Source organism: Anas acuta, chromosome 10 (genome assembly GCF_963932015.1).
Source record: "Anas acuta chromosome 10, bAnaAcu1.1, whole genome shotgun sequence".
NCBI classification, from domain to species: Eukaryota; Metazoa; Chordata; class Aves; order Anseriformes; family Anatidae; genus Anas; species Anas acuta.
Window position 1 is genome coordinate 18564681 of NC_088988.1, and position 11114 is coordinate 18575794.

An 11114-nucleotide genomic window follows, 5' to 3' on the forward strand; every position below is an offset into this window, starting at 1 on the left:
ATCTAATGTCTGAAGGAAAACAAAGAATAAATGCAGAGAGGATTCAAAGAATTGTTGAAAATTAAGAAAGAACTAAAAAGTTTTAAAAGAAAGATTTTTTTTAAGAAATCAGGAGCCATGAAGTCTGAAGGAAAATGGATACTCCCTAATGGGAGAGAAATGCTGAATAAAGTGATAATGAGGCAAATATTAACTGTTTTACATCAGAAGAGTCATTGGGAGGTGCAAGCAATATGTGATAAGAAAGTATGTCTGTGTAGGAATATACACTTTAGGGAAGCACATATGTAGAGGATGTACCATATGTCAAAAGGTAAATAAAAAGGTCTTCTGTAACCCATCTAGAGGGGGACGGGAGCCAGGGGTTTGACCTTTCCAAAGTATACAGGTAAACTTTACTGAGTTACTTGTTTGTCCTAATTGACCACGTGACTGGATGGGTGTAAAGCTTTACTGCAAGGGTTAAAGCAGGCCTTAGAGATTGAGTGGGATTTTCACAGCCCCTGGTACCCCTCCTCTTCTGGGAAGGTGGAGCGAATGAATCAGACATTAAAGAAGCAATTAACTAAACTAGTGTTAGAAACCCAACTTCCTTGGGTAAAATGCTTACTCCTACAGGTTTAAACAGCACCAAGAAAGGATATAGGAATTTCACCATATGAGATGCTGTTCAGATTGCCCTATCTGGGCAGAAGGGATGAGATACCACAATTTAAAACAAGAGAGTTTTCTTAAGAACTGTATTCTGGGTTTGTCCTCTTCTTTGTCATTTCTCAGGACCTGTGGGTTGTTGGCTCAAACCCCACCTTTGGAATTCCCCATTCACCACCATCACCCAGGAAACCGGGTCCTGATTTGGACCTGGAAAGAGTCAACTCCAGCCTGAATGGGAAGGACAATTACTAACCACTGAAACAGCCATAAGAACTGCGGAAAAAGGTTGGACTCACTATACTCGAGTGAAGGCATCCGTCGACGCTAGTACCTGGGAAGCTGTTCCTACAAAAGACTTGTTGGAAGTTGAAATTGAATAGAAAAATCTCATAGTGGACTCTGAGCAGGATAAGAGCTTACAATTGTAAACTAACCTTTATTTTCACAGGTAACTAACGACTGCGACTTGTGATTGAAAGAAAGAACAGACCTATAGCGAAATGCAGTGCTCCCAAGGGGGGGGTTGTTATAGTAGTAGTGTACATCTTATTTTTTTGTATCGATAATTATTTGGAAACCTAAGGTTTAAAAATAATGACAGGGAAAAATTGATTACTAATTTTGTTTTTAGTGATTCTAGGCCTCAGAGAAGGCCTTGGTCAATTGGCAACTTGCAAAAGGCATGACCAGATAATAGCAGAAATGGGATACCCCATCAAAATATGGGTGACTGTGACAGAGGGTTATGTACCACATTCTGTCACGTTTGATGTTTGTGAGGTGTTAGCTTGTGGAGATCTGGATGCCCAGCGACAGTTGAGCGGAGAGAGCAAATAACTGGGAGAGACCCAGCAGCCAGATTGAGAATAGCTGTATGGAAACGATCCTCTGTTGCCATCAGAGGGGGGGAGAAGCTCAAGGAGAAAACAGGAGGGAAAGCGGGAGGCCCTCTGAAATGTGTCAGTTCAAACAAGGTATGGGGATGTGAATGCCTGGATAGAATGGGTCAAGTGTACCGTCCAGAGTCTCAACCGTAGCTACTGCTATGCTTGTGCCTCGGGATGACCGATTGCCCAGATGGTGCCTTTCCCATGGTGGTGGACCAAAGACTCCCAGGGGATGCGATGTATGATTGCATTGTACCAAGAGGGGACTGCCTGGGGAGGTGAGGCCTGTAAGTCTCTCTTTGCTGTTCCTTGCATGATAACAGTATCACGGTTCCCCCTGCATTCTCTACAGCTATAGGTGGCCATGCGGCTTGCCTCTCACGGCGGGGTGTGAGTGCTACCTGGCATCTATGAGAATTTGCCTTGTGCTACCAAGGACTTGATGGGAAACTGCTCGGGACTGGAGATCCCCGGGGCAGATCTCTGGTGGTACGGTGGAGGGAAGATCTTACGGTCCACCCTACCATCTAATTGGGAAGGCACTTGTGCACTTGTTCAATTGGCTATACCCTTCGCCCTGGCATTTGGGGGAGAAACATCACAAATACCCAGAGGAAGTAAAAGAGGCTTAGGAATATCATTTGATGATAGAGTATACATAGATTCTATTGGGGTACCTAGAGGAGTTGCAGATGAACATAAAGCCAGAAATCAAATTGCTGCAGGGTTTGAGTCACTGTTCTGGTGGGTAACAATCAATAAAAATGTGGATTGGATTAATTATTTCTATTATAATCAGCAGAGATTCATCAATTATACCAAGGATGTGATGAGAGGAATCACTGAACAACTAGATGCCATCAGCAAAATGGCTTGGGAAAACAGGATAGCATTAGATATGATGCTCGCAGAGGAAGGAGGTGTGTTTGTGTGTGTAATACTGAGCAACCATTGTTGCAATCTTATACCTAACAATAGTGTCCCAGATGGCTCGGTAACAAGAGCATTGCAAGGGCTTACCACCCTTGCCAGTGAATTGGCAGAAAAAAAAAAAAAATAAAATAAAATAAAAAAATAGGCATATTTGCAACATTGATCGTAGTTGTAGGAGTTTTGACAGCCATTGGTTGCTGCATTATCCTCTGTGTAAGAGGACCAGTACAGTGGTTAACTGAAACCGCACTATTGAAACAAATGACCATGGAGCCACCACCTTACTCAGATAAGGTGATAATGAGGAGATGGAAAGCAAAGAAAGCAAAGAAGAAGAAGTCTATCAAATTGCACCTTAGAGAAAGGTTTTGCAAAAATCAACAGTTTATAAAAAAAGAAAAGGGGGGAATTGTGGGAATAGAAATGTTGTTTTTGCAGAGTTACATTGTTTAGAAGGAGGGAATGTGGTACTGAGATATGCTTACAGTGATAAGAAAGTTTAGCAGGCGACCTAGTAAAATGCAGACAACCAGTCTCCTTAGGACAATTAGGTGAAAATCACGGTGTCAAGTCAAGTCAGATAAGTGAAGAAACATTACCACTTCAAACAGTAAAAATGTCAAAAGAAATTTGAAATTTAACAGGCCGGCAACTGAAGGCCATGCATTGTTTGTGAAGCATCAGATAGATTGTGAACCTGGATTACCCACTCAGTGGGGAAACAGGGGAGGGTCCTGCCATCAAAAGGTATATAAACTGTGTTTTGGAACTAGTAGATGCGCTCTCTCCTGCTTGTGGGGCGCCCGCCATTGCAATCGCGAATAAATTACTACTTCACTGAGATCCTCGCCTGAGCCTAAGTTATTGGCTACAGAGTGTTTCTCACACTATTGATAATGGAATTAAAAACCACACAAACAAAACACCCTTCCGCTGTGTCAGAGATTTGAAATCTGGTTCAAATGAACTTTATACGTGTCCAGAAACAGCAATTCAGCAATGTAAAAATTCTCAGCATTTGCTTTCGTACAGAAACAAGTCTGATCCTGTCAGGTCTTATCAAATGACAAATTCATCCCTATCTCCTCTTCATCATCTACTTACGCTACCATCTGACTAACAAAGCAAGATCCCATTGGCTTGAATGGCAGGCTTTACTTGCTATACAACATTTTAAGTGATTTTGCACTACATAAAATACCCCTGTGATACTAGGACTGGAAGAGTTAAGCTTTTGCAGTTGCCATAATTTGAGATAAATTGAATCCAAATATTAACTAATGCTTAGCACAGATCTCTGTCCTTTCCTCTATAACATAAAGAGAGAAGGCAGGAAGTAATGAAGTCTATCAACTCTGCACACACCTACCTTTCAACTTCTACAGGCTGCACATTCAAACCTCCTCATACCAATAATTGTGCATGTTTCGCATATAGACAACAGTTATTTGTCCCATCAACCATGTGATTTTTTTTGTAATGAAACACTGAACAAAAAATTAATTACCATATTTTTCTGGATTTTTAAATTGGATTTTCCATTTTTCTATTCATGTGTATTTTTATTCACTGTATCTATGAAGTCCAAAGTATCACTCACATGAACACAAAAACAAACTTTGCAACTTTGCTTCAAGGAAAAACTTCAAACCATGTGACATGGCACAATTCTGCAAGATTAAAGAGCACCTTTCTCCAACAGGACATGAGAGTCAACAAACACTTTACCCACTTTGGGATTCTTTGTGTAATACTGCATTTGTATGCAGATATTTTCTTTAATCACTAAATTGTAAAAAGATGGACAAGAAAATTTGTGAACGCACAAGGGTCTAGTTCAAAAATGCCAAGATTTGTGACCATGTGTGCGAAGAAGGCAAAAGACATGTTTCTGATGGTGTGGTATATTAAATTTCTGTTTAAGATCATATTGTTTTAAAAGTCATTTAAAAGCTTCATTCTTCAAAAGCTAGAAGGAACTAAAACCCTTTACCCCAGCAGAACACTTTTCTGGAAAGTATTGTTGCGCAATTAATCTACTCACCTTGGTCAGAAAGAAAAGTCAGGCTTGATTTTCTACCTTTTTATTGCTTTCCATTTTTGCATCCTGTTCTTATAAGAATAATATCAATCTCTACTCAAAGCTTTTGAAAACTGTGGTAAAAAGCTGAGAGGATACTTGTTTTTTTTCCTATTGTGCTCAAAATTTTTACTACAAAAAACTACAACTCTCCTTTTTCACCTTCTTGTTCTTAACCAAACTTGGCTAAAATATTCAGTATACAGATCTTACCTTAAAAAAGGTAATCTGAGAGGCTTTAGTACCATTAATAACATTTTTACTATGAAGCAATGAAAAAAATTTTTGCAAGAGAGAAGTATGCAGTCTTTGCATTGTAGCTACTTGTCCTAAAACATCCCTGCAAAAGACAAACAATAAAAGAAGCATTTACCTTTCGTACTCTTGTTCCATGGCAATTCTACCATAAGTTCCAAGTAATTTCTTGTCAAAGCATATTCTGGCATTGACTGCGGCATCTTCTTTAATCTGGAAGTACATGCACAGACTTCATAAGGCTAATGAAAAACTAACTGCAAAGACACTCTCCTGTACTACAAGAAAGATATTTAGCAAACCCTCTTAACTTTCCAACATCTGCAATACTAAAAAAGTAAATAACTATTATATCAGTTAGGAGATTGTCTTTGCAGAATGTAAAACAAGTTTACTTGCATTATATAACCAGAAAAGGGAAAAAAAAAAAAAGTATCATATCCCTATGCATACATTGCATACACAATGCATGCAACACAATGCATATACATTACCACCAAGGAGGTTGTTAACCATCACCTCTACCACCGATACCATTTATCTCCACACCAAAGGAGGAGGAAAAAAAGACTAGTATCTGGATCTTTTGATCCACTAATTATTAACAGCAGTGGTATTATTTGTCCCCCCCTTTTCTTTTACTTTTTCACTTCATAACATAGAGGTTTAGAGCCTACAATTTAATGCTTTATTAATTTATAATCCACACGTAGAAGACTTTGTATTTGGAAAATCCAACAGGATGACAAAAAGACAAAATGATGAAATTTGTAAGTAAAAAGTAGCACTTTACCAAAATGCTAAGAATTGTTTCTAAAACACAACCAACACAAATACATAATCATGTAAAAGGCTAATACAGTATTTCTTTCTAAGAGAAAGAAATGAAACCCTCATTTGAAAGTCTCCTACCTCTTTATTTCCTTAAGACAAACTTTAAGAGCTTGTTCTGACATACTGGATGTTCTTATCTTTTTTTCCAGCATAACAACATCATCATGATCTTCCTCCTCCTCCTCATCTTCTGCAGTGCTTGGAATGTGATTGATTCTTCTATTAGGACGAATAGCTACAACCTATGAAATAGTTAACAGAAAGCCACAGAATAGCACCATTTTTTATTTTTTTAAAGAAGGTGGGTACTTTGACTTTGAATAGAAACCATAAGAAAAACATGCAAGATTTTTTGAAAGCCCACTTAATAGAAAAAGTCAGATTTTAATCCACTAAAATACTTGAAAAGGTGTTGCTGGTATAACTTTAAAAAAGTTAGTTTTTATTTTACTGTATATTATTCACTAAGTGCATTTGTCATATTACTAGTCGGTAACAGAAGACCAGGACAAAATTTAGAAGAGTTACTGTGATATTTTGAATGGCTTAGCATTGCAGCCCATAGTATTGGGCAGAATAAGGATAATCTTTACAAAACAGATAAGTCATCTCTCTTACTCTTTTGCATTTCTCAATTACTTCCTGATTTCTAAATTGCATATATATAATTAGATGCAGCAAGTCTAGGTTGCCCCAGTTTAGCCAACTACATTTCACAACACGCATTTGTATTTCAAACACATATCTGCATTTCAAAAGCTGTCATTCACCTTCAATGTTGTTAATAAAATGTACATTTTTCACTGCACAGTATGCACATACCATGTGTGTATACTGGTCATCAGAGGATTCTTTAAAGAAAAAAAAAAAAAGAGCATTTATTCAAAGTCAGAAAATGCCCAGATTAAAACAAATGATGCCTGGGTAACTTTAAAAGAATGTTTTCTTTGTTAAGTACCTGAACAACCAAAGTTGCCAGCTGAGTGTTCTCTGCTGATACAGAATGACCATGAGACGTTGTGGCCACAGATCAACACTTTGCACAAATCATAATCATGTATGTTCATCAGCCTGTTTAAAAGTGCAGCTTTATACTTATTTACGATATTTAAGTATCCCAGACATAAAGGTCCATACCCTTTTATCATCGTCCTGTTTGGGTTTTCTTGTTTTTTGAAGCAGCTTCAGTCCTTCAATTTGTCTAACAAGCAATGGTATAGTCATCTTGAACCGCTCCTCCAGCCTAACAGCATCTAAAATCTAAGAGCACAGAGTTATAAGAAACCAACACGTTCACACCAATGGATTATCAATGTGAGGAAGGAAAACCCTGTTGATGCTGTTACTGTTTTTTGATCACTGTTATGAAATAGATGGTTTGGGAAAAAAGAAATAGAAAATGAAAGAGATTACAGGATACAAAATCTAGCCTTAAGGTCTGTATACCAAAACTACAAAATACCTCAAAGAACAAAAGTTTGTCCCATTTTTAAAGTGCCTTGTTAGTTCAGTTACATTTCTGTGGCAAACATCTACCAGCATTCTATTTCTCAGTTACACAGCCTCAGAAAAGAGCTCTCTCTTGAAAAAAAACTACAGCACGATCTCCTCAGCTAACCCAAAAAAATCACCTTGTGTGTTAAGCTGTTGGGTTTTGTTTGTTTGTTTTGTTGTTGTTGTTTTTGACTTTATACAGTATTTCATCCTCATGTTTAATTATGTTCATGTGTGGAAATGGGTAGAATATGACTTCCACAGCTTCCACTGCTTGCTCTCCTTTATCACTTCAGACAAAAACTGGACATGGTAAATTTGTTGTTTGATGTACCTTCCTCCAGCAGGAGGTTGTATTACAGTGCACAACTTCACTTCAAAGTACTGCATTTATTTTTAACTGTTGTACTCTGAAACAATTTATGTTACGCTTTCAATTCAAGGTTGAATTCATAGCACTGGCAGTGACAAAAGAAAAGGAACACAACTCACAAAAACAGCAATTAACTATAGGAAGACTACTAAGTATCCTAACATAAGCATTATTTTTATATAATGTTATTGTGACATAAGATGCAAATTTCACTAGTGTCTCAATATTTAAAAAAAGCCACATGTTTAAATGTTTTTTAAAACGATTAAAAGGAACCTGATTCTGGAATTGTTAGCATTAAATATATAGTGATCTGTCAACTCTGACAAGCAAGATTTCAACACAATTTAAAGATAGATTTATAATCTTTACTACGGGATGGGGAAGTCCATGTTATACTTCTGGTTGTTGTATAAAATGATCCGTTTCCAGCACTAACTAATATTTAAGTTTTAGGTGAATTCTGACATAAAGACATAAGGAAAAATATTTTAAACAGCATGAAATTTGTTAAATATATTCACTATCAGTTGTAACACGAATACTTCCTAGCATGACATTATTGCTGTTCAATATGATGTGTAAGCAACTTCAAAATTATCTAAAAAGTGATTAACTATAAGAAAATAGCCAACACCTAATTCTCCTTAAACAGTTTAAGGACATAATACCTGAAGCTTCTCTTGGTTGGATGTACGGATGATAGAAGTAAGTATATCTGGCAAAGCTTCTCTAGGCAGGTTGTCCAGAAGACGTCTCAGCTTTGCAACTGCAGGAACAGACATATCCAGCATCTCAACCAACTGTAATGAGCACACAATGAACAGTATTTGTAGTCGTTGATGTTTCTTTTTAAATTATGTAAGCAACTATCTGACCTAAAAAGCAGTGCATCTTTAAGTATTGGTACGAAAAAAATGTCTAGATGCTTTACCAAAAACATAGAACAAAAATGCATGCAGAAGAGGCATTAACTCAGCATAGGACAATTGAGACTTTGGGCTTTCTACTGGTTCGGGAAGTTCAAAAGTATCATCATAGTTTCCAGTGCTTTTTTCAATGCCTACATCTCCTAGTAGCCCCCAAACATCCTGATTACAAACATTTGCAGTTCCCTTAAGGCTATTATCATTTTTCTTCTCCACTTCCTTTAAACACAAATTCAATATACCCTGGGTTTATAATGGTTTATAATAAAGATTCTATACATTTTTTCCCATTTAATAATATACTTAAAATTAACAAATACTATAACGTATACTTAAAAGTAAATAAATCAGTTATGCATATCATGAATCCTAGAAAAAAATATCTATTCAAGAGTTCCTTTTACTAGAGTATACTCATTGCATTACTACATATGAAACAGCATCAAGCTATTGGAATAGTAATATACGCATGTTAGAACCATCCTGCAATGAACTGTACTGAGACCCTGGAACCCAAAACAGAAACCTTAAGCTATATCAAAGCCTTATTTTCTAGTAGAACTGAAACTATCCATCACTGAAAAACATGATAGAGGGGGGAGAGAAAGGCAACAAGAAGAAACAAAGAGAAAAGTCTAAGTACACGCAGAAATAAACTGATATACTAAATCGGATTATAATAATTTACCTGTACTGCATACTTATAGAATTGCTCTGACAACTCTCCAAGCTCCTCCTCAGATTTATGCTGATTAGTAAACTGCTCAAGTCGATCCAACTGTTCAACTTCAGCAACTGGATAGGGCTTCTCTTTCAGCAACTGCAGTATCTGGAACCGGCAGAGGCCCGTAACCAGCAATGTATAATGGGGCTTGGGCCAGTTGCTACCAACCACCTGGACTGCCAGAGCAGCAGTGCCAATCCTAAAAACAGAACACATTTTGTATTACTTGGCACCTTCCACAGAACATTTCACGTGTCCCTTACCATCAAGAAACTGGACTGTAGGACCTCTGAGGTCGCAGTTCATTTTCAACAAAGGTAACAGAATTGCATGACCTCTTTTGCACACGGATCAACAAAACCAAACCTTAAAACTCAAAAAGGAATGCGGTAACTGACAAACTAACAATAGCAATATAATACAAACATCCTTCTTGGGAACAAGTAACTTTTTCATAAATAATTGAAAGGATCTCGGCACAGGACAGGAACGCTTACATTTCTGCTTGAACCATTTGCACTAGAAAACTGGGTGTTTGTAAACTACTGTTCTTCAGTGAAATTGTCTGTCTCATCCAGAATTAACGTTTTAGTTCACATTTGTCTGACTGAACTATGATTAAACTACCTGCTTAAGCAGAATTAAAATACATTCTTGCAAAACGTTACTGAATCCGCTAACAAAACAAAGTTTGGTAAGGAATAAAGCCTATCAGTTCTATTTGTACTTTATCCCACAGAAATACAGTTAGCTTTCAGTAACCTAGCTCTCTGCCTGCATTAGTTACTAAAGCAGAACAATAACCAGTAACGGGTAGAGCCTTATTGACCCCAAGCTTTATCGCACCGCGCTACTCTCCCGCACCCCGGTCTCGCCTTCCCAACTTTCTGGCAGGCGCCGGCCCCCAGTCCCCGCCACCGCGACCCCTCGGGAGAAGCTCCGTGGAGGGGAGAGGCTGCCCCCGGGCGGCCGAGCCGCAGAGCCCCGTCCCCAGGGCCCGGCTCGCCACCTGTGCAGGTTGGGCAGGTCGTCGCAGTCGGACGTGGGGTCGCTGGTGTTGGGGATGACGCCGATGATGGTGCTGCGCAGCGAGGTGCCCTTCAGGAGCCGGCTGCGCACCAGCTGCATGTTGCGCGGCGAGTCCACGCTGGTCCGCATGGTGGAGCCGGGCAGCAGGACGCCCTCGTGGGTGAGCAGCAGCGGCAGGCGGCTGGGGATCTGGATGGCGCTGCCCGCCGCCATGGCCGCCCGCTGCGCCCCGCCGCGCCGCCCGCCCACGGCCCGGCCCCGCCCGCTACGGGCACCCGAGAGGGACCGGCCGGGCCCGGAGGGGCGGCCCCGCGGCACCCGCCGCCGGGCGGCCCGGTCCTGTGGGGGGCCCCGCCTGCCGCCGGGCCCCGGCCCTACCCCGTGTTTTGTTCTGTGGTGTTTGGTTTCTCCCCTGCCTGGGGGTGATGGCGCGGGGACAGCGCTGTGCCACGGCAGCCTCGGCCAGCAGAGGGCAGGCCAGCACTTGCAATGGGCTCGGGGTTTCGGTTTGTGTGCCTGTTAAATAAATAAATTATTCCAAAAAGTGCTCTGGAGGAGTTTGTAATAACACTAAGGCTCCATTAACATAAGGGTAGATAGTGAAAAGCAAGGCTTTGGGATTCCAGTTACTGGTTGCCAGTTCCCTGAGTAAAAGGCACGTTCCCACACGGTCAGCCCAGGCCCCGTTTCTTCAGGCAGGTGTTGGGGCAGGGGCTCCCCAGCGCCCCAGGCAGCCCTGACCCCGCCATCTCTCTGCAGCAGGGTAGGGGCGAGGGCCCAGAACTTCAGCTCAAGCTTTGGCCACACGAGGATTCAAGTACCAAGTGGTGGTGCCCGGGACACAGCCTAATCCACTCCCAGCCTGTTCATGGGGCCAGTTGAGGGTTGACACTGATCCCAGGACCCCACAACTGCAGGGCAA

The 11114-nt window shown here is 40.3% G+C and overlaps 1 protein-coding gene across 1 annotated transcript in view; it reads right to left on the bottom strand.

The window, feature by feature from the left end:
• The window catches only part of LONP2 (lon peptidase 2, peroxisomal), a 50944-nt gene extending 40415 nt beyond the window's left edge, over positions 1-10529 (bottom strand). Inside the window, exons 1-6 of the mRNA XM_068693894.1 lie at positions 10173-10529; positions 9128-9362; positions 8182-8313; positions 6781-6903; positions 5722-5885; positions 4928-5022 (exon numbers count right to left, since the gene is read on the bottom strand). Of these exons, the coding sequence (XP_068549995.1) occupies positions 4928-5022; positions 5722-5885; positions 6781-6903; positions 8182-8313; positions 9128-9362; positions 10173-10405 (982 nt within the window). The 5' untranslated portion in view covers positions 10406-10529. The remainder of the gene's footprint in view (positions 1-4927; positions 5023-5721; positions 5886-6780; positions 6904-8181; positions 8314-9127; positions 9363-10172) is intronic.
• Between the last annotated feature and the right edge of the window lie 585 nt (positions 10530-11114).